The sequence below is a fragment of the Ostrinia furnacalis genome, unplaced genomic scaffold (assembly GCF_004193835.3).
Source record: "Ostrinia furnacalis isolate ACB-3 unplaced genomic scaffold, ASM419383v2 OfSCF1166, whole genome shotgun sequence".
Taxonomy (NCBI): domain Eukaryota; kingdom Metazoa; phylum Arthropoda; class Insecta; order Lepidoptera; family Crambidae; genus Ostrinia; species Ostrinia furnacalis.
The window spans coordinates 707719-732092 of record NW_021131405.1 but is presented as its reverse complement, the minus strand read 5'-3'; the positions used below and the strand labels follow the sequence as shown (position 1 = coordinate 732092).

The window sequence follows — 24374 nt, the reverse complement described above, 5'->3', positions numbered from 1 at the left end:
AGGTCCATAAACATCAACTACCTTGAAGGTAAGAAGTCAATTGATTTAAGCAGGCTGTGTCACTTTACAACCGAGTCCCTAATAAGCGTGCAACTAACTTTGAAAATTTCTAGACATTGCATTAATTTGTTTTAATAGACTGTTCGAGACTTCGAGATGTCCTTCACGATCATTTTCAATTTTTGTTTCGTCTACGCGATCATTTTCAATTTTTATTACTAAAAAATTGAAAATGATCGCATGACACTTATTTCTACCCGACTGCGCCAGAAGAAGGGTTATGTTTTTCGAGGATCTGTACGTATAATATATCTTTGAAAATTCATCATTTTTTCGATACTGAAGGAAGCTTGTAAGTTTCTCTTCTCATCTCATTTCCCATGCACAGTTAAGTTAGTACAAGGTGGAAACATCAATTACTATGCTGGTAAGGAATTAATTGATTCAAGCAGGATGTATGTTGTCGCTCTCGCAAATAGGTCAGTGCGGTGTTCGTGTAAATGATCCGTTGCATGTGAATGCGGTTGTAATTGACTCATTCATGCAGATTAGCTGCTAATAATAGGACGAATTCATCATTCGATTGAATCGAAACTTAGTTTTAGGACAAAGAGCTGTATCGAGAGCCGCTTCATTGAACGCAGCTTAGTAAAGTATCAGACGAATTCTCTCGTTCTTTAACTGCGATTTCTGTATAGTTAGGTTCTACGGATTGGCCGTCAGTGAAACCACATAAGGTAGGTTTTGTAGAGTGAGGTTAGCTTTTTGGAACCAGCAACGACTTTATTTAAACTTCCACCCACAAGGCGGACCGACGACCTCATAAAGGTAGCAGGAAGGCGCTGGATGCAGGCCGCCACCAACCGGCCATTGTGGAAATTATTGGGGGAGGCCTATGTTCAGCAGTGGACGTTCTATGGCTGAAACGATGATGATGATGAGGAACGGCTTTAATTAGAAGACTCTTCTTAAATGAGTTTGAAGTAAACGTTAAAATATTTATTAGTACTTCTTTTTACTCACGACGTGTGTGTTTATGATGAAAGATTGCTTATTTATGTGACCCGTTTATCTCCATAATTACTTGACGGGTTCACAGTTTTCTGTAAAGGGTCATGTAATTAATCACCTATCCCTTTCAGGCCGGATTTCAGATTTTTTAAAATTAACGTTTTTGACTACATAACATGTTTTATTATTGTATAAGGTACTCCAAAAAAATAATTTTAAAAATCCCCCTCGCCCCTCTCTGCATGGGGGGACCCAGCACGATCGTGACGCTCAGGCTTAAATTAATTTACTGCACGAAAGTGACGGTGTCAGGTTTTGAAGTTAAAAACCTAAAAAACAATAAAATATTTAGAAACATATATTTTTAATACTCTTAAAAGGCGAAGGAACTTTAAGTAATATATCTGATTTAATTTACAAATCATTTAAAAATAGCTAAAACGGTAGGCACTAGTAGATTTTTATTAAATCTCTTGATGAGGAAAAAATCCTCTCCTGATGTAAAATTGGATGCTACTAAGACGGGTTTGTTATCTATTATCCATACATTTTACAATAACAATGTCATTACTAATGAATATTTGGGAGTCTTGCTTGATGTCCTTATTTTTCGTCCTAGAAATTCAGTTTTCATAATTGTGCCAGTCCCATGAAGCCCCATTTTATTAAATTTCTCGAATAAAAGTATGGATGAGAAAAACCTGTCAAAAGCTACAGAGTTAACTGCTTGCAATCTACTTGAGAGAGATGAAGAATTGCAGAAGTTCAAAAACCTAGAGATCTTGAAAGTTTATTGTTGCGGCCTGATAAACTTCGAAGTCAATCATCAAACCATCATGGTTAGTAGCGACGAAAGCTCCTGTAAATGTGGCTTTGTTTTTTTAATTGTCATAAACCATGTGAACATGTCCCAGAGAATAAAATCCATTTGCTCGTCTACGGAATAAATAAAATGTTGGTTTTCTACTTTGTCTCAAGCATTCTAGACTTGAGTAGGCACAGCATACTCTTCCTTCCGAAACTCAATTCTGGTTTTCCTACTGCAGGAGCTTCATCACTGTTTACAACATGGAAAGCCACACTAAAACTCAAAAAAGATATCTGAAAATGTTGTCAGCAACTAAAGCTAATCTCATTCTATTCGACGCCAATACACGTGAATGCGTGGGGACGGAATACATTCCATGAAGAAATTAATTCAAACTACTTTTTGAAGTTTTTTGCTGGGGTATTCAATACTTTTCCCGTTTTGCGGATAATTATTGGTCCAAACAGCTGCATGTTTAAAAAACATATCGTCAAAAGCCTTCACTGTAGGTCAAAGGAGACTACTACTGCTGACAATAGTTCTGGATAGTAATAATCCCTCTGGTTCAATTGCATCTGTATCAAGACCCTTTGGCCAGTCGCATGGCTTTCCGACGACTTTTAGAAAGCTATTGGCACAGTAACTGACAATGGACCTGGTCTTGGAGGTGATTGAGGCTCATCAGTAGGCATCAATGGCAAACCAAGACTTCTACATTGCCTTCATCATGTTCCATCTCTTCAATTTCGGAATAATTGACATGCCCAATAAGCTGAAGCAACAATTCACCCGTTAATTCTGTTCCTAAAAGCCGAAATTTAATTGAAAGCATTAAAATAGAATAGTTCACCGCCATACAAAGTATGTCACCGAATGTTGGGTTTGAGTCGGATCGTCACTATCGTGCAAACAAAATTTTGAGAGGTAATATTTCCCACTGCAAAATAAATAATGCCAAAAATTTTATTTTCCGAATTACATTACTAACTAAACAAAATATTAAAACCAAAATTCTAGTAAAATAGTTGAATTAATCACGAAATAATTAGTACTAACGCTGACCACTCCGCTCAACAAAAGAGGTCGACATCTTTACCTCGGTGTCAAAGAACACTGACGGCCTTCTCTCTCACACCTATGCGTTTAATTCATAAACAGACTGATGCACGATCGTTGGCTAGCGTCTTGGGCCCGAAAAGTTGGTTAGAAAAGTCGCGGGAATTTTTTGAAATAACGTGCACGAACGTGTTAGGTCGTCCTGAAAGGGCTATAGTAGTTGGAAAGTGTCATGATGTGAACTCACCATAAAGAATAAAGTTTTTGAACCGTGAACAAACAAGTAATTACCCTCATCTACCTACTTACTGATTAATGTATGGTAAAGTGTATTCCAAAATAGTTAAATCATGATAGGTAAGCCTGAAACTACAAGGGAAAATCTTTTGAAACAATTTATACAGGTGGCTTGTTAAAAGTCATCATCACTCTTTAGTAAGATGAACTCTTTGTATTTTAGCGGAATGCCTTAAAATCCTTATGAAAACTAAACAATATGACCATAAAGTTTTCACTACAGCTTAATAAAAAGCAGAACTTTGTGTGAAATAAAAAGTTAGTAGATTATGACGTCATTATTTCTATCGTTTTGTTCATATAAATAAACTCAAGACCGTCCTAAACACACAACAAGTATTTCTTAGTAACCTGTTGATACGCACATTGTTTTACATACTAAACACCGCCCTAATGAAATAACGGCGGTAGTACACACACTCAATTATTGTGAAGTCGTTACGGATCACTATTGTTTGTGAGCCTGTGAATGTAAGGGCTTACTTACAAAGTTAAAACAAAAGAAAACGGGAAAAATCCATCCCTATTTTTCCCTCATTATAAACGAACTAGACACCACGCCGTATTCTCATAGAATTCTCTGAGAGTCAGCATTCGGCCGTAATTTAATGAATCGAATAAATTACATTTCCGTTTGGGAAGTTTTATGAAAACGTGTCACGAGTGCTCAGCGCTAATGCGGGCACGACAAAAATGTTTAATCAAAAAAATACGAAAAACCAACGTTGTTTGTCGTTGTATCTTTTGAAACTGACGGCTTAGTGTTATTAAAATCGTATAAAAATAGTAAAGCAATGGAAATGTAAAGGATGAAAGCGGACTCTAAAACTACAAGAGAAGTAGGTTAGTGGATTCAATGCACTGAAAATTCATAGCTCTACAAAGACGTCATTAAAGCAACTAAAGCCTCAAAGGTATTAATGAAACCAGCAGGTGCTACCGCACCCAGCGAAATATTCAAGTTAACAACTATTTGTACTATTCGACGTAACATAATAACGATGCAATCGACGGGTGTACAAGCGACAGCACTTCAGACTATAAAGTTTCGTCGCAAAATCGCTCCTATTCCAACTTGAATAAGATGAGTGTTCAGTTTCATGTGCTGTCATCTGTACTTGCAATCCGACTACGACGAACACTTTGAATTCATTGAACAAGTACGAGTATCCGAGTTTCCGTATAAATTAATTTTCTCAGAAATAATGATCGTGGTATTTCAATGAAAATACTAATCAGCTCCATGTTTTTGTGTCGTTACATTGGCTTTTTAGTTTCCAAAGGCCTGAGAGACTAACGTCCGTATTCACAAATATTACTATGAGGTCTCACAGTGCGCGTGGACGCATAGGGTCACACACGAACCACAAAGCTCTATTCAACGCTGTGCGTTCGATTTGCTGCTTCACTTAAGCAAGCATCGTCTGTGAATACGGGCGTAAGATGAAAGCATTTCTTAGGCCATCCATCTTCCATTGCATGGGGTGAAAGTTTCTTAACTTCTATGATCGATTGTGGCACGGACATAAACAAAAGATTGTACACACGGTTTTTTGTTAGGCTTTATTGTTATTGATGCCAATTTTACGAACAAGACAGCTTACTAGATTTTTCTCTCGGCTTATCTTACCATCACTCTTGTTGAGTTTGTTTGTGTATTTTTTATGTTTATATTTTTTATTTATTTCGAACTTTTTCTTCTCCCAACTAACCTTTGGGTCAAATGGAATTTAGATGAAGTGATGCATGAAATTGGACGATCTTTGATTTGAAGATTTACGATTTGAATAACGAAATTGCACGATGCTACTCGTATTGTTAGGGGAACATTATCAATGGGCACGTTGCACTTTCGTTTAACTTTCATAAAACAATAATGACTGGCTGCTCATCAAACTAAACAATAATGTTTGTAGAAAAATCACTCTTATTACAACTACGTATGGACGATTTTTTTCTCGCTTCTTCAACGTGCATACAGAGGTGAAAAGTAAAATTTCAATGTCCTAATAAATAACGTCAATTTGATAGTAACAATAATGACATATTAAACAATAACTGTCTGTTTCCCAGGTTCAGCGCGCGAGTCCTGGAGCGCACGTGCTCCGCTCTGGGCGGGCGGCGCGTGGCAGTCCTGCTGGTTTGCGGCGGCGGCTCCGCGGCAGCCGCCGTGGTGTCCGCCGCCGCTCGTGCCGGCGTCCCCGTCCTGCGCACCTCGCCTTCGCACCTGCATCTCTCTTACACCATCGCCAATGTGAGTGAGAGAGCTTATCATTATTATCAGGTCATTTTGGTCCGCTCAAGACAGCGGCTCCGCGGCGGCCGCCGTGGTGTCCGCCACCGCTCGTGCCGGCGTCCCCGTCCTGCGCACCTCGCCTTCGCACCTGCATCTCTCTTACACCATAGCCAATGTGAGTGAAAGAGCTAGTCTTGATCAGGTCATTTAGTCCACTCAAGACAGCGGCTCCGCGGCGGCCGCCGTGGTCTCCGCCGCCGCTCGTGCCGGCGTCCCCGCCCTGCGCACCTCGCCTTCGCACCTGCATCTCTCTTATACCATCGCCAATGTGAGTGAGACAGCTAACAGTCTGGGTGGGCGGCATGTGGCAGTCTTACTTGCGGCTGCTGCCGTGGTGTCGGTCATCGCCCGCGCCGGAGTCCCCATCCTGCGCACCTCGCCTTCGCACCTGCATCTCTCTTATACCATCGCCAATGTGAGTGAGAGAGGACATCATCGTATCAGGTCATTTAGTTCGCTATGGCAGTTGCACGACATCTGTAGGTACCAGATGCCAATGAAGGATTTCTGAGTTTGAATACGCTGCCCAGATGGCGTATTCGTCTAGTCGTCTATTTGGGTTGGGGAATCTCTCCCACCCAGTACACCACTGTACCTTATACTCTCTCTATGACTCTCATGAGATTATAGCTTGTACAATTAAAATCACTGTACAATCATCACTGTATCCGTCATGATAATCTGTTTTGTATTTTTTTTTGTATTTACAAGTTTTTATCCAAGACACTATTATTTATCAGATACCACTTTATTGGAACTTAGTTGAAGTAGTAGTAGTGCTAAAGTTTATTCAAAGGGCCTCAATCTTCATTTTCCATTACAGTGATCGACAATTGCCCACGTAGCTCCGAAACCACATCGTCACGTGCCGTCACGTGTGAAATTCCATAAGGGATTAGCTAGCGTGCGATAAATAACCCTTGATGTAGGTAGCTTAAACTAAAAGACCAGAGATTAAACTATACTGGTAGAGAACTTTAAAAGGTAGAGTTCAACGCCTGACGCGCTTTAAGAAAAGTGCAGAAATGCATAAAAATTGAGAATTGTAAAAGACCTTTCACCGTCCAAAGAGTAAGGTATACCTACTTATTCAAATTTTTCAAAGTACACGAACTAAAAGCTTTTGTCTGGATGCCGTAGGATAAAAACGTAACTTAATCTCGCTTGCCCTATTGCCCTTAATTTATGGTCTTCATTGGCCATTTGTTTGTCAAGATCTGTCAAGAAAAACAGTTGGGTTTGCCCCGGGGACCGTAATATATTGCTGTTTTGGTTTCCCTATGGCAGGCATATCAGGAGCATGCCTTCTGTTGCGAAGGTCAGCCAGTAAAGATACTGAATAAAGTGGGGCTATGCATTGTGTGAACTTATATACTTTAATAACAGGAAACTGTGTATCATTCTTACAGCATATTCGACTACACATATTTTTTACAAAAAAAGTCCTATCTATTAGGATCCACATAGGATGCTTCAGTATTAAGCTTGACGTGCTGTCGTACATAATTATGGATCGAATACGATCGCAGGTTTATATTCGGGCAGTGATAATCTCCTTTGCGAGTTGATTAATCCAACTTCCCATCGGATACAACCTAATTTAATTTGACAACCCGTTAATGGCTATTTGGAAGAGAAACGGGAATTCAATACATGGACCTTCAATAGCTCAGTACATCAAATCAGTGGCGACTAATTTACTCGTGTCTCACTTACTCATGTGAGTAAATCTAAATAAGCGAGAGAGGTAGATAGAACCGAAGTATTGAAATCGTTAAGAGGAATTGTGGCGAGTTTCAGGATTCATGCCATAGATTTAGTAACTAATCCCCAAGATTAAGCTGAATAGAGACAAAGACTGATGTGAGCTGTCCAGTGACGAACACTCCAGACGAAACAAGTTGAACAGACGCTTTGTCTTTATAATGTTGATAAAAGTAAATACAAGAATGTTGGTAAAGCGAATAGACCTAAGTACTTTCCATAACTCATCTCCTGGGCAGACTAAAGTTTTAAGAGAAAAGTTCCCTAAACGACCGCTCAGTGAAACTCTGATATAAATATTACCAAATATAAATAAATTGGGGGTTTGATGGGTCCCTTGTGTTAGCCCAAGCTACGGATGCCTCGAGTTATGTTAGCACGCTTTACATCTTATTTTTATATGGAAATGTGTTATCCTTGACGGGTTATTCTTAAAAGAAGTATTCCAATAAGGAATGAAAACAATACAGAAAAGTTAAAGCAACTTTTGCTTCGCTATGAAAGTCATCGTTTGGTATCAATTAACTTACCCATTATATAGTAGTTCAATCTAGGTCACTAAAGAAAATTATTATTAAATACAGCTTAGAAGCTAACATATTCTTTCCGCCTGACCTATTTCCAAGATGGCTAACCAATAAATCTGAAATCGCTCCCCTGATTACCGTCCTACATTTATGTGTGAAGAAAAAATGGTCGGGTCACATTTACGGAGTGAATTAATGGTTTTCCAGATGATATAAAATTTGCATAACCATCAATTGGACTTTAGTACAATAAAGGATAACAAGCAATTGATTTGTTTGTTTACCACGTGAATGCGTGACTAAGTTTTGCTAGTGACTCTGTTCGCGTGGGTTTCGGCTTATCTTTGAAGTTTGAAATTAAAAAATGAAGAAAACAAAATGGCTGAAACACAGTCGGCATAAGCGACGTCACTCATCGCGGCAGTTTGTGTACTAATGGTAGCTTTGCATCACAAAAAGCGGGTTGTCGCCGTATAGTGACTTGCCAAGGATTCCATTCATAAATGCCATTAATCATGCACTGATAAAGCCACAATAGTCAGCCACCCTATGATGTAACGGTTGTACGTGCCTTTCAATGGTTACAAGAAAGCCTCCTAATAAATAAGGATCAATTGGTTTCCGACAGTATGGCTTAGTACAAAAATTTGTATTAAGTACTTTTACTAGTATGCTTGTCTTTTTTTATTCTAATGCTATTTTATACGATAATTTTTCATCAAGCTGAACTTTAATTTTTTACTGATTCTGAATAATCAAGTTTAAATAACTCAAACATGGCTCGAACCAAAATCATCCTTAATTGTTTCGAACTAAAAACATAACTGTAGTTCTTTTTATTATCGGTATCAAAATTTTAGAAATTATTTTCACTACATACAACTTTGCATCTTGGCACAGAAATGCTATCATTTCAAACTGTCCCATATAATTTACGCATCACTATATTCTCGGCACGATGATACGTTGACGGATTAAACCTTGGTAATGTGGGAACAAATGGATGCAAGTCAACTCATTAACCCGGTAAGTCTCCCGTGGGAACTGCGAATGTCATTTGTTTCATTTCCCTTTAGGAAATCCAATCCTAGACTTCGTTCCATTTGAATTGTTGTGCGTATTTATGTAATGTTCATTTAGATTGGTTAGACGTCGATATTCCTATTTTTTTAATAATCCCTTAATCTACTAACCTACCTAGTTCGAAAACTTTTTCGCTTGAAACTTGAAACTCCCATATGTTTCGGTTTTGGGAAGGCTATTTGCCGTAAGTGGGGTCAAAATTGATTCTGATTCATACTTGAGGAGTCGTGGATACTTTGCGTATCACTGTGATTTGTATTTGTACCCTTGTGTACATAACTATCTCAACTATCCATTCAAAGTCCAGTGATTTTGATAAATTTTGAAGGTGAATTAGGCATCAAGAGATGAGACTGTGTATTTTTAGAAACATCATCATAAGTTCAGAGGTAACAAATAATTTTGTAACAAAATACTTTTTGTTTAACGAAGGTAAAGAATGTTTACATTAAATAAAGTAATGCGGCTGAAAGCTCTCAAATTTAAGTTTCACTTCAATATAATCCTCGCCGAGGCACTCCCATTAAAATAAGCCAAACAAAATTAAGGAAGGCTTTATTCACGGTGTACTTTAATCATTTTGTATTCAATTAATACACCAAATTGAAACGGAGGGAGCAAACATGACAAGTCCCATTTGAAGTCACATGGCTCGTCATTTTTCAAATAGAATATGGTAGGAAGGAATACACTTAGTCTTATAGAACTATGCTATTCATTCAGGGACGCGACATCGAATAATAACTGAGGCCTATATTAAAAGTGACTACACATGACTGTGTAATATCAAGCATGTACAAAAATGCCGAATACTAAGCAGACAAGCATGATAATAGTTACGCCCATACATCATCTTCGCGGCTACCGCGGTTATGCCTAGTAATAACACCGTTGACACGTCCGCGTAATATATTACGCGATGTGACGCCTCAGTGCCAAATCATGTAATTAAACTTCACATTTAAGAATCCTGCCAAATAGTAGCAAGGTAATTTTCTTAACTACACAAAATCGGTACCTTTGAATCGCCTTAAGCAAGCATCCTGGTGGATTTAAACAACATTAAATGCTTGCTTTCCTGTTAAATTCAAATTACGTTATTCAACTTTGTTACCAACATCGCCACAGAGAGCCTGTTGTTGTTCTTTAAACAAATTGAGGTAGAAATTGGATCACGAAAAGTAAAAAGGTGAAGATGTCTCAGACCACTGAAGTATGCTTATGTAAGAATAGGGAAAGAACAGCGGAATTTGTTATGCGTGAGATGAATCAGATTTTACGATGTGCATAATATCTCAGAACTTGAGGACATTTCTCGTTTTGACGGCAACTTTTTTGAAGCGATATTCAGGACATTTCTTTTTACTCGAAATGCGAGCGCGGGGTTGGTGTCTCGGAAAATGATGGTCATTTATAACTCACTTTAGCGCCGATTACGGTGGGACGTGAACTAATAACGCTCTTTAAAAGCAGGACATGACCGGGACATTACTATTACGGTCGCCCATATATTTTCTAAATTTATAAATCAATACATTGTTCGCAGGACCTGCTCCCTCTTGAGATCCGATTAGAAATTACAGCGAGGGAAACTTTACACGCATTACGGTACGCATTTGAAATTATTTAATATTATTCACCTTAATAAAAGCTAGTTTCAAAATATAACATTTTTCTCCTTGTTTTTTCCACAGGGCAACTCTTATGCATACCCATTGGCATACCTTCACCTTGCTCGCCGTGGAAGACATTTATTCAACATTGTCACTAAGAAAAGACCTTTCTTCCATTCTTACCGCGCAACCGCTTAATCCTAAATGGCTTTCACTCCCAACAAAATACTCTCGCCATGCTCTTTTCAGGTATTTATTACACTTTTATTATTTTCTTATTGTAATTTGTTGCAATCACATTTCTATTTATACGCCAGTACAAAAAGGGTTGCCAATATTTTAGATATTTACTTTTCACTTTGAATTAAGTATGTTTTATATTTACAGACGGCTTGCTGAGGTTTCAAGACTTACACGAGGTGTTATCGTTTTGATATGTGACATCCATTACGCCAAGCTTGTAATGGATGAAGCGAGACGTCTAAACATGCTTGATGGCCATTTTTTCTGGTTATGGATCGATGCTTCCAAGGAGCTTGACGTCTTCCACACTGTCAGCAACAAAATACAAGACGATAACCATGAAGATTTCGATAGCTTCAGCGATAAAGACGAGGCTTTTAGGGGCGACCTTATAGAACGCCGTAAACGAGATGATGCAGACAATAATATAGTAAAAGATATAAGTCGTAATACAGAAGAACAGCGGGAAATAAATTTTAAAGAAAATATTAATAAAAGTATTGAAGATAGCATAAATAGTTCAATAAAATTGAGTTTACTTCGTAATAGTAGGGATATAAATAAGTCGGAAGCGCACACTGTTAATAACAAATTATTAAGTATAAATTTTAGTGAAAATTTGAATAGTAGTCGCAATATTAGTTCAGAGGATGTAAGGAATTATAATTATGTAAATAGTAAAGGCGTTGAAACTTCTAAAATCGAAAAGAATTCAATTGAGAAGGGAAAGATGTCCTTCCTATATAGAGATAGTAGTAGAACAACTAGCTACAGTAAGACGAAAAATGAATCCTTTAATAAGTATGTAAATAGCATAAATATAGGAAGCGTTACCGCTGAAAATAATTTACTTAAGCAAGAACTCATTCATAGTAGAGATGAAATTAGAAATTTGAAAGATAGGGTATTATATTCAAGTGATATTAGTGATTTTCTAATGAATCCCACGGTGCATATGGCTAAAATGCATAATGTTAGAGATACTATTGAAAAAAGAAAAAAATACCCGTTTGTTGAGGAATATGATGAGGTTACCAAAGAGGATAACGTGACTGCAATTATAGATAATCTTCCTATAGGACTGTTAGCACTCCATCCACAGCCAATGAAAATCGGTGAGTATTAACAATGTTGTATAAAATTAGTATTTAATAGTCATACCACTTTGATTAGATTTCCATAATAGGCTAACGACAGACAACAGCAAAACAGAGAAAGATTTTTGTAGCAAAATCACCACTTTAACTTCTAAAGATGCCATAGTTCTTAGCATGATGTACCTAGGTACCGTCGGCTAAGAAGAAATAAATCTAAATTTAATGCAAATCAAGTGCTATTATAATTCTAATGGTGTAAAAAATAGACACTTGGCTGTGTTGCACCACCTAACTTTGAACTTTGACCTAACTACCTATAACGATAACCGGCGTTTTTTGTATGGAATTTGACAGATTTTTGACTTTTGTCAAAGTTAAAATAAGATGGTGCAACCCAGCCTTAGTTACTTAGGAGATATTGTATTGTAAAAAAAAACAGCTACAAGATGTTAATTTACTATTGTTTTTAGATCGCGCATTCGTACAAGCGGCAGTGCGCATGGCAGTGGGAGCGCTACGCAGAGTTTTACATGCGTGTGACGCTTGGTCGGCGCAGGCGCAGTTTTTCAGCGACGCTGCTGCATCTTGCTGGGACGAGCCGAGCGATCCAGCGACTGATTTTTCTTTGGAGTTCGTCAGGTAAGTAGCTACTAATCTTACTACTGTAATCAACAGAATGTGTGTTGTCTAATGAGATAAATTATTTTAAAAATGTTGAAATAAGTCTGTATTCTAAACTCGAGCATAATAATTATAATTAGGTACTATGTACTATAAGTATAAAGGTGTAACAACTATCGAGTTCACAAACAATCACCACTTCTGTATCTGACTGAATATTCTTTGCGTTCTATTTTCTTTTTCGTATAAATTTTAGCAACGAGCATTACAAAGCTTTCCTATTTCGGATAGCCATACACTCTTTTATCTATTCAAAGTCAAAATTTGCCATTATTACTACTACTACTATGGCTGGTCTGAATGTGCAGTCTAGAAACCAGTATAATAGAGGCCATTAAAGCAATTTACATTTTAAAAGTTAGAACCGCATTCAAACTAGAGACGATAATAGAATGGTAACAAGCGGAGAGCATCACCATAAAAACAAATTGACTGGCGACTCGGAGAACGGTGCGAGATTACTTTTATGCCCTTCTATCTGGAAGACGAAGCTTGCTCGGCTTATACCAGCCCACATAATGGTTGATCAACATTTGGCTATGTATGTTTAAAGAAATACAAGATGTACAAATCCAATGAAATACAGCTTACTTGAAAATCTTAAATTAAAGTTTATTGCAAAAATAAAACATAGTAGACATGTATCAACAAACAAATATCTTTAGTTTTTAGTGTATCACTAATGCATTTCAGCGCAGTACTCATTTCAATTAGATTGCCTAATCTAATTGATTTTTTTTAATATTCAAGAATTTGGTAAACAAATTAATTGCTTGCTTTCTACGATTGATATTAGCAACACTACAATATTTTCTGAAGCGTTGACGGCCCTTTTTGAGAAAATTGTAAGTACGGTCTTTTTCTGTAGACCCATCAAACATTGTATTTTGACAATCCATTGTAACTATGTCTGGCATTTCAATGTTGCCAACACAATGCACATAAATAGTTACAACTTAATTTACATATTATTTAGCATCAAAATTGTTGTCAATTTGCCAAACATGCGGTTTGCAGCTGGTTGGCTCGATTATATGCGTACTGATGTCCAGCTTGGTGACAACTTGTCAAACAAACCTACACGCCTTATAAAGTTAGATACGAATTATCAAAATGGTACTAGTTCAGAGTAAAATTATTACTCAGTGCAACGTTTCCCGTTTCAAACCAATAAAATGTGGCGTCACAGTTTTTTTTTGATTGCTTACCACAAACATGTGGTGTGCAAAAAAGAAAATACAAAATTGTTTGCAACTGTTGATAGGATTTGAGGCTGTAGTGCGCACTTGCTCTAAAACGAAACTTTAGAATCGTTTGCCTTCTGGATTAAAATTGATAACGTGTTAATTTCATCCTTAAAATAATATTAGTCGTGATTTGAAATTTCATTATTTGCAATAACATCATCATACATCAGCTAACTTCACACAAAAATTATTTTTCTAGCTGTAGCTATGAGGCACAGTTTATTGGCCGCAAATCTGAAAAATAAAACGCTAGATTTTTTTTGTAATAAAATAAAAGCGTGTAATTTTACAATCAAGCTTATTGTAATCATTTAAAATTCTTTCATTTGTAAACCCACAACTTAGTAAAACCAGTTAAATGTGAATCAACCCTTATACGTCATAAAACCTTATCAAGCTCAGTTGGTCACAAAATCTCCTTCGGACTTCGCCGGAGGCTTACATACAAAATACTATAGACATAGTATCTTATCTCATAACAAGATTAATTACGACCGTTGCTTGTAACGACGATTGTTTATCTAATACATAACCTCTAATAACTATTATGGGCTAGTAAAATGTATCTTGTTCCAATACATTGATGTTTCATGGCAGTTTTGATAGAGGAATAAAATATGTAGTAGGTACGTCCAATAATATGTCGAGTACCTACTTATCTGACAAAGTCAATCACGATCATTATTGAGATGTTTTAAGTACACTTGCAAAATAAATTAATTGTATTTAGCCGTATGCATGTAGGTCAAATTATAACTCTAAATGACTGTTTGTCTAAAAAATTCATCCAATAACACAACTAAATAACGAATGGTATCGTTAATTAAATTGAACTAAACCACTTTTTATGGGTCTTTAAACCGTGCTTTAATGGCCCCAAAATAATCTTCTTAGTTACTCGGTTTTTAATCTAAATTTAATAAAAAAGAAACAAAATTATGAGTTTTGAAAAGGGTGGTGTAAAAAAATTAATCACATAGGTTTATGGCGTTCGCTTTAGTTTATTTATTGGTGCGGTCCGCGGATCGCCATCGAGCGTGCGACTTTGACAAGGGTTTGACGCCGCTGGTGTCGCTTCGTTGCAAATCACAGATCACTGCGTGCGGCTTAGTACTGATAATCTGATAGTGATAACGTTTCCGTGATAGTGGTAGTGGTAAGACTACCTGTACTTACTCAGAATTAGATTCCTAGGTGTAACCAACTTACTTTTTGGCGAGAACTTTAATGGTTTGTGTTTATAAATACTTAGCAAAGTAGGCTAGGCACAAAAAATGATGAAAAGGTCACTGATTTGCGGTGTACATTAGATTCGCGATTGACATGAGACGCCGTAAATGGTTCTTTTCTAATAATGGATTCTTAATTGGTGTGAAATCCGTTATCTTAATTTTTAAATCAGACATTTACTAAAAGACTCAAACCTAGAACGTCTAAGTTGGTTGTCTAACTATCATGAGCTATAATGAGGAACCACATAGAATAAACGCGCGTTTATTTATTGACGCGGTCGCGCGCCGCCGCGCCGTCGCGTCGGGTCACGACCGGTGACTCTGATGGATGGGCATCCTTCAGCTGTAAGCAGGGGCTTAGTCCAAAAACCTTACGTATCTAATACTACTACTAAAATCTATGATTAAATTTATACAGAGTGTAACAAAAACAATGATTAACCTTGCACCTAATTATTGTAAGCCTCACTATGGTTTACTTAACAAATAGAAAATGTTCACCTGCGATTGCGATGCGGGATTACGAATTAAATTTTATTTTTATTTTTTTAAATACTTTGGAACTACATAGTTTGTTCAATTTCATGAGAAAATCTAATCAGAGATGGAAGGTAATTTTCCAAAAAAAAAATCTTTAAATCTGTGATATTTTTACTAAGGTCAAAATTTTGATATTATAGAGATCTTGAGGAGCCTATCGATAGTTGTAAGGTTATCCATTGTTTTTGGGACACCTGTATAATATTTTGATGTTAAGTACAAAGTGTTTTGCATCAAAACGTGGGTACTTTTTTATGAATATAGGCATAATGCAGTCTGACGGTTTCTCTTTTGTTCTGACTTATCTCTGAAACGGATGAGCCGATTAGGAGGGGGCAGTGTCATGTCAGAGCGTTATCGACCAGTGTGGGCATAATCGGAGCTCATGAGTGTTTGATGCGGTGCATAAATTTTCCTTATTATAAAAAAGGTTCAGTTTATCCTACTATAAAATCCAACTGTTATTTTTACTTCTTTGTGAGTAAAATATCATGTAGTATTCAATATTAATTAAAATGTACAGAGAAAAATGAAATAAAATTTTTAACTTCCCATTTCTACCAACACATCACGATCATATTCGCGAGCAGAAATAAAACACAACTATTTTTCACTCGCCATTCGGTAGTATTTTCGAAACCTCGATTTTTTATCGAATAAACATGTGCCCGCGGGTAAAAGCGACCCTAAAAAAGTCGATGAAACTGTCAGATGTTATCTCTTGGAAAAACAGCCTCACGAGATAATATAAAATTGGAACCGGAAAATAAGGATGAACATGGAAAGCCTATCATGTCAGATACTTCAATCTAAATTTCTTTAGCCCAAAGTTTGGGTTTATCCATAAGAAGAAAAGAAATGTGAAAAATTGTAAGAGAACCATTTTTACAATTTTATTACAGGTATTTTTTGGGATGATAAGACAATGTTACATTATCAAGTTGTTTTATTAACATACAGATTACGATTCTCCTCACGTCTAAGTGGTTGAATCAATTTAGTTAACTACTTATTTGTGGAAGGGATGAACCAATCCTAGGGGCTGGTGCTCATTGGCACCTACATAGGTACTTATTTTGAAAAATAACAAATTTTCTAAAAGTTGTAAAAAGAATAGTAACTACGTAAACAAAATCGCGGTGAAAGTAAACAAAATAGTAAAATAAAAAAAATCTTTCAACTAACGACACCTCTACCTAATTAACATAATAAATCCCCATGTACCTAACACCATAACTCAACCAAAAGTGTTTCAAAATAAATTATTTTAATGATTATGCCCGTCGTACATAATCCGCGCAATCTCCCGTTTATTCAACAAGGAACTTAATACACGCGTTGCGTACCAAAACACTTTGCCCCACTCCAACCGATCTCGTAACGAAACCGTTTACAAAATTGGAAAAGTGCGAAAGTGGTTTCGGTGCTCGGTACAGCTGGAATAAAGCAAACAGAGCAGCACTCGAAAAAGTTTAATTGAGCTAATAAAAAGATTATGTAATACAAATAAAAACAACTTAGTCGAGTTTCCTCAATATTCTTTTAAGGATACCTACTGATTGGCCGAGAAAAGCACCAACTTCCGCGCGAATCGTACCACAGACAAACTAAATAACAACATAAACGTTATCGCTCGCGTGTGATGAATAACGTTACCGCGTTATACAACGTTATTTAATATAGTGATCGATAGTTATGACACGCGGTGGCTAGCAGTTAGAAATCAGGGCTACTCGTATTTTGTACCCACTTATATAAAGTTTATAAGCATTATAAGTTTTTTTTCTGTTTTTCACAACGAAAGAAAAAACAACCTTACAAAAAGGAAAGTGCAGAAAATAATCCCGAATTATTAAAGCAACCTGGTTCTGGTTATACTATACATCCTACCAATAAATTCAATACAGTCACAAAACTCACCTTTTTTCCTTTATTTCTACTTTTTATGAAATAGAACACTTCCTTACTAATACAAGTTATACACGCGTTGAACAGTAGTATAAAATGACATTTCCATACTAAACGTCACTTTAAAACTAGAGTTCAACGCGCGTGTAACTTTTATTAGAAAGGAGGCAAATGTGTAGCTATAGCTAGATAACGTGTGTTCCTGCCATAACACGCTGCTAGTTACCTCTACTCAGTTTTCACTGTTCGTTTTCCTACACGTGCTTCCATAAATATTACGTTTGAATATGTACTAACGAGCTGGACACCTACACAGAGGATGGGGCGGAACCGTTTGTAATATTTTCAAAGGCAAAACGTGCTTTGCATCGGTACTAGGTTTATAAGAGACGGCTTTATTGTATAGATACCGCTTAAAAAGCTGTATGTTCAAATTAGAGTTCAACTTCGGAGTGGCTAGACGATCCTCTGGTGGGACATGAAAACTGATTATGAAATAACTTTGCGTTGGTCCCTGGTTTGGTTAAGGCAATAAATTGGTTTATCTGTTGCTCCGTTATCTAAAACTCGTTAAATTTCTGTGTTCAGACTTAGTAGATCATTATTGTCATCTGTCATCAGCCTTCAAATAATGTATGTTAATTAGGTAATAAATAAAGTTCCAAAAATATTCAAGCTTAATTTTTAAATATCACTATCCATTTCTTATTTACCGAACACTAACTCTAGCGCAGTAATTTACATACTAACGAAACTAGCACAACGAAGCTTCTATGGTGCTAATTTGTGTTATGAAGCGATAAAACTTCTAAACCATTTTCAAACTCTACTCTCGCGTCGAAAGCATAAACAAAATTGGCAATGTGCGAAAGCGTTCTGAAGCTCCATCCAATATGTGGTAAGCTAAAAACGTACCAGTATGTCGGGACTGTATCCCCATTTACCCCGTGAATCGAAGACTCACACATTATTACTTCTGCTTTCCTGAGATAATAAATTCTGAGCTTGGAGATATCTCCCGAGATTGTCGGGAGCGTGGTAAGATTCCCGTCCAATTGCCCGACTTACTTTTTTAACTTACTTTTCCGCTACATTACGACTTGTTTTTGCGTTTTTGTTCGCAATAGACGATGGTTCGATGAGCCCAAAAATAAGGATTAGGAGTTTGTTGTCAAGTTGTCTGAGAATTTCGTTTCTTAAAATACGACTTTTTATTGTGGTTTCAAACTTTTATCACAATTTATTGGTGAAACATGAGTTCAACGTTCTCGTTGAAAAGGTCTAGCTTTTGACATACAAGGACATCAAACCCATGTTTTGCTTGTTCTACTGTTTTCCGGATTACAATACCCTTTGACCTCATCTCCGGTGGGCTCAAAGAAATTCTATTTGTCCATCCCTTGAGTGCTGTGTATCCTTAGGATGAAAGTAGCCCGTGCCACTCAAATATTATTTTTTAATTGTATCCAACGGTGGGCTTAATAGCACCATAACGGGCATTAGCGCGTTCCAGGGGTCGCTGCTAATAAAGTATGCAGGAGCGTCCCTTGTCACGAGGAACTTCACAACTCGGGTGCGTCGCTAAAACTAAGCGGAATGTACAAATAAATACGCCACACGAAGTTTTGTGAAATTAATGAAAGGTCACGTTTCATTATGTCTTATTCATGACCGTTTTGTGATACAAATATTGTTATTTAAAACGTATTGTTTGGGCGGTGACATAGCTGATGTAACTGGCAACTGTACATTGTAATGATCAATAACATCTGTGATTTCAGTTCAAAATAAACAATCAAAGCACGGTGAATGACTGTTCGACAGCAGGCAGAAGACGGAAATATTACCAAATCTTTTTACCAAAAAACCTTAAGAATCACAATGAAACCATTTGTTCCCAAACTCTATTGCAACTAGCTTATCTAAATTGTAGTCGGTTTCGCAGACTCGAGAACTGGAGAAGTGCGCTCTTGACCTCTATTATAATGCTATCTAAACGCACACGTTCTTCAGGCGTTATTCAATAAGATACGTGATCGGCATAAAAAGCCATCCATATAGGGATGGGCAGTGAGTCTACTGTAGCTACGAACTGCAAACGGGACTCGACGTGGACAAATACTGGAAGTCACAGAGTTTTCATCTTGACTGATGAAGAGTGTATTTAGAATGGCGTTGTTATATCAACAGACACAAAGCTACCCAACAGCAGGTCGAACGAAGTTACTTTGCTGGAGCGTGTCCATTAAACAACACTTGAGTTTACAAATCTGCTGTTATTGTTTGAACTGAATTAAATTAATAAGAGATGGCAGTTTTGTCGTTCATGGAACTAAATATCATGCTAACATAATATCCATTACTTGTATATAAATTTTACATATACCTATCCAATATTTTAAACGCGCTATGTATTTACGATCATACCAATACATACCTACCTACCCACTTTTACCATAGATTTTATTCTACCTAATCTTTGCACCCCACTTTGTGTGCCTACTGTCAGTCCCTGCGGTGTCTTAATCCGAGGGTAGTCGTGTATCCAGAGTAAAACTGTGTAAACGAGGATTCCGGCTATTAATGAAACTACTATCAAATCCATTCCGCCTGTTAGGGTCCACTATGATACTGTTATTGCGACCCCATCGCAGATTTTGGGTGTGATACATTTTTGCGGTTAGGTAGGTACATATAATTTCGGCGATGTTTTGTTGGAAGAGATAAGGGATTAATGAAACGTATTCTCTTGATACACATTACAGTGTGATTTTAACATGATTTGTTGTTGTTCTGCCGTTTTCTGTTAAAGCGCAAAGCACTTTTTCCTTTGTTCCATGGTTACAAGTTTCTCACAATTTTACTTCGGCTTCCTTCTGGGCTAGATTCTACAGTTACCCAATATTTGACCTATTATAATTAAAAAAAAGCTCTCTGAGTCAACGCTATATCAAGTAGGTATACACTTCCTAATAAATGTTAAGTAAATCTCACGGAATTCAAGCTGAATTGCAAGTTCAATAGTTCCATGATCTGCCTCAATTAATTCGAGAGCTAGCACCATGATCGTTGGCTTACCTACTATTATTAATTGCCGATGATTAAATGCCCATAGTTATGGGAATCAATTGAGGCTTGGCTTTCCTGGATTCCACAAAGGATTTGCGATCTTGATCTTTGGATTTTGCTAATGGTACCTTAGCTATTCTAAAGATAAATTCTATCCTACGATCAATTAATAGGTCGCCAAGTAAACCCCTATATGAATAAAAGTTATAACGTGCATTGAAACCTAGTTTAAAGTGACGTTTAGTATGAAAATTACATTTTAAAGTTCTGTTCAACGTACGTCAAACTTTTTATTAGTGACGGAAAGGGGCCATATTTAACGCATACAGGGACTGCTCAAATAAAATAAAATTGCCTTTTTATTCCTCAAGTTTCTACGAAAAATTCGCGTTTTCCATAATAAAAATATGAGATGTTGCTAGCAATTTGTTGACACAATATTTCACGGACCCCCCACGGGAACTACTTGTGCAGAAGAGATAAAAAGTTCCGTGCCTACGACGACGTTGTCCTTATGAAATTTATGTAGGTTGCATCGTTAAAACTTGATACACGGGCAGAATGAACTTAGCCATGCTGGATGGACAGGTACGATTTGTTAACTGGAATAGTTTTAAAGATCTTCAGTGTGTTTAAGGTTTAATTTAGTCACAATTGTATAGGTTAACTCTTAGCGCTTCTTGTCATCTAATATTCGATACTGTTTCAAATAACGCCTTGATCATAATTATATTTATTTTAGCAATATTAGTATCTAGAAATAAAAAAAAAACTGTAAGTCTACATTGCATTTAACAATGAAACTAAAACAATAACAATTCACCTTATACAAAGACATTGATTAATGTAACGAGATTGTAGAAGAAAAATTGAATTCATTACATTTAAAATCTCATTTCGAATAGCTCACCTTAATCGGTTTAAAATAAACCTTGGACCTCAGAACGGGGTTGAGCAAAAGTAGATAGAAAAGAAATTACTTAATAAAGCTACAGAATCACTTTATTCCCTAGAGGTTGATCCTAATGATGCTTATTTAAAAAGTCAGCCTAAAAATACTCCAAGTTCCACGGCGAAAGATTAATTAATTTGTACGCCTTTTGCATTAAAATTCGCTTTATTTCCGAGGTAATTTAAAGGGTTTACGAACTGTGTGTTAATGTTGTCCCGGCTTTCCTTACATTATAAATTGAAGTTGTTTATCACTTTATGTTCTCCAGGTTCGGGTGTACCAGGATTTTGGGCAATTTTGGTAATTGTGTTCTTTGTGTAGGAGACAATGAAGTGTCTTTGTCATAGCAATTAGTGACCAAACCTTTTTGCTTACCTTTAGCTTAGTAAACATTAATTAAGTTACGTTTACAATGTCGAAACATATTACTATTCAGATCACTAAAAAGTTTATTAATATTTTTTATTGAAATATCGATATCGCTTTACATAAAATATTTAGGTATTGGTCTAAAATAGGAAATATACGAGTAGGTATGTATCTTTTCATAATCTTTTTTACCAGTTTTGTTCAAAGTAAAGAAAATTAACGAGAAATGGAGAGTCCTTAGTTATTCCTTTAAATATAAGAAAACATCTATCTTTTCTTTTTTGTGCTCAAGGTAATTTGCTTCATAAAGAACTTTATGAAATAAAGTAAACATTTACATACACTACAAAATCCGAGAAGATTTCTTTTAGTTACGAAAAACATCTAATAAAAAGTAACTAGTTAGATCTACGAGTACAAAGAAGTTAAATAAGCTCTCCAGAAAAACGGTCCTAATAAGAGCTGTAAAAAAGAGCTAAAAAATAATCTAATTGTATTAGCTTCGGAATATTTTGGGCAAAATCCAAGTCGATAGCATTAACATAAATTGGTAGCAACTGCATGAAGCGGTTGGCAGCCGGCCAAGCGGCCCGCGAAGTGATACCGCCTATTGACATGACTTGACGTAGATAGTTCCTTTTTAGTTCATTCAGAAATTAGGACAGCTATATAGGTCAGCCAGTGAATACAGTTTTACGCACTCGGTTTAGCTGCCATTAAGCCTTCGCGTCCGCAATCATCTCTTTTATTACGTGCCTTGATTTTTATTTTGCCTAATGCGTCCTCGTTAAAACTGGACTCTACGCAAATAAGCCCTAAAGGGTTTTATTGCTTCCAGTAACTAAACCTTAATAGCCACTGAAAATAACATTTTTTAAGGTTATATTAATTTGAATAATATAGATAGATAGATTGTTTTTAACCTTGACTCATGCCCATTTTCACCATCAATCCCTAATTTTTAAGTGACCCTTTTGAAAACAAAATTCCTGTTATATGTTACCGTAGGGGTCGCTTAAAAATTAGGGATTAATAGTGAAAACGGGCATCAATCTCTCTTTTAAGAGTTTCTAAAAGTTTCTTTAATTGAAGCTACTCGTTAGTTTCTAAACTAAACTATGCAGTGGATGCACGCTGGAAAATAAACAACTGAAATTCTTGTAACTCCTTTACACCGAAACCGCGAAGTCCTTGGCAAATTAAACTTGTGAAACTTTTCCTTATCTCCACCCATATGGTTGGCGTAGTTCGTCTCGAAGTATGTGTACCTGCCGAAAACAGTTTTAAGTTAAGCCAGTCTCTGTCTTATCGGGTTTCTTGTCCTGAAAGCTTTAACACGATTTGAATCTTCTTGTTGAATGTTCACTACACTTAACACTCATATAACTTAGTTTTTGAAATCAATTCTACGAAGAATCAGCTATACCCGCGATTTCGTACGCGTGAAAACAGTTTGATTAATTTTCCCGTTTTCCAACATTTTTATTGATGCTCTGCTTCTATTGATCGTAGCGTGATGGTATAAATGACCTACTTAAATGGGCCATCCAACACAAAAATATTTTGTTATTGGGCCAGGGTTTCTGGAATTAGCGTGTTCAACGAAACAAACTTATCAGCTTTATAATATTAGTTTCTGTTTCACGAGAATCACCAGCCCTGGTGGCAAAAATATCCTGGATTGGTCCTCAATAAAAGCGTGATTACTGCTCATAATACTCGTGTGGGAGTTACAACCTTGATGCCAGAGTTTTATTGCTCATACTCGCGTGCAGTGACCGGAGCTGACTTAATGTACCCTTTGAAACGGACTTGTCTTTGAAGACAATCGGGTCAAGCCGACGAATAAAACTGGTTCACCTCTCCAAGGATTTCTTGACCACTTTTTGTATGTCTAGTAAGACAATCAAACTATGGAAAGTTAGGAACAATCTTTATTAGCAGGAATCTATATATACACATAGGTATACAGAAAATATATTTTTCTCACTCAAATCAAATTTTATTCGAAAAGTTTTCTATAAAGGGATATTTTGTTTTCATTAAACAATAATTTATCTATAAAATGTAGGTATAAAAATGTTAAATATGTAGCATTACGGTGCACTATACATTTCGCTTACATGCTTGCGTTATCGCGTATTATAGTAATCCTAAAAATAGCTGTACCAATCGATTGATCCAGTTTAAGTGTTATCTTTGAATAGAGCAATGACAAAAACCCTAGTACAGTCAGCTTCAAATAGTTCATGACACCCAAAGTGGCCAAAAAGACAACACAACCTTATTCCAATTGTAACAAAGACGTGTTGCAAACTTATTGGCTACTTTGGGCGTCACGAACTACTTGATGCTGACTGTACCTATCCATTGTTATCTTATAATCTTACCCTAATCATGAAAATGGAAAACGGTCAAGAGTGACTAGAAATTGGCTAGTGGGGTAAAGCCTTAATCGAAAATGGAAAACAAGCGACCCGTCTGATTGGCAATACTCATTGTGATTGTTACGAACCACAAGTTAAATGAAACAGAGTGTGTTTAACGTGTTTATTTATTAATGTTTGTGTTTGTTCATGCA

At 36.6% G+C, this 24374-nt stretch overlaps 1 protein-coding gene across 2 annotated transcripts in view; it reads left to right on the top strand.

Moving 5' to 3' along the window:
* Positions 1-24374, top strand: part of LOC114351619 (uncharacterized) — a 52094-nt gene that overhangs the window by 12142 nt on the left and 15578 nt on the right. For both annotated transcript variants that reach the window (XM_028302899.1, XM_028302898.1), the window contains exons 3-7: positions 5246-5426; positions 10389-10450; positions 10537-10704; positions 10843-11813; positions 12266-12434. In XM_028302899.1, the coding sequence (XP_028158700.1) occupies positions 5246-5426; positions 10389-10450; positions 10537-10704; positions 10843-11813; positions 12266-12434 (1551 nt within the window). The remainder of the gene's footprint in view (positions 1-5245; positions 5427-10388; positions 10451-10536; positions 10705-10842; positions 11814-12265; positions 12435-24374) is intronic.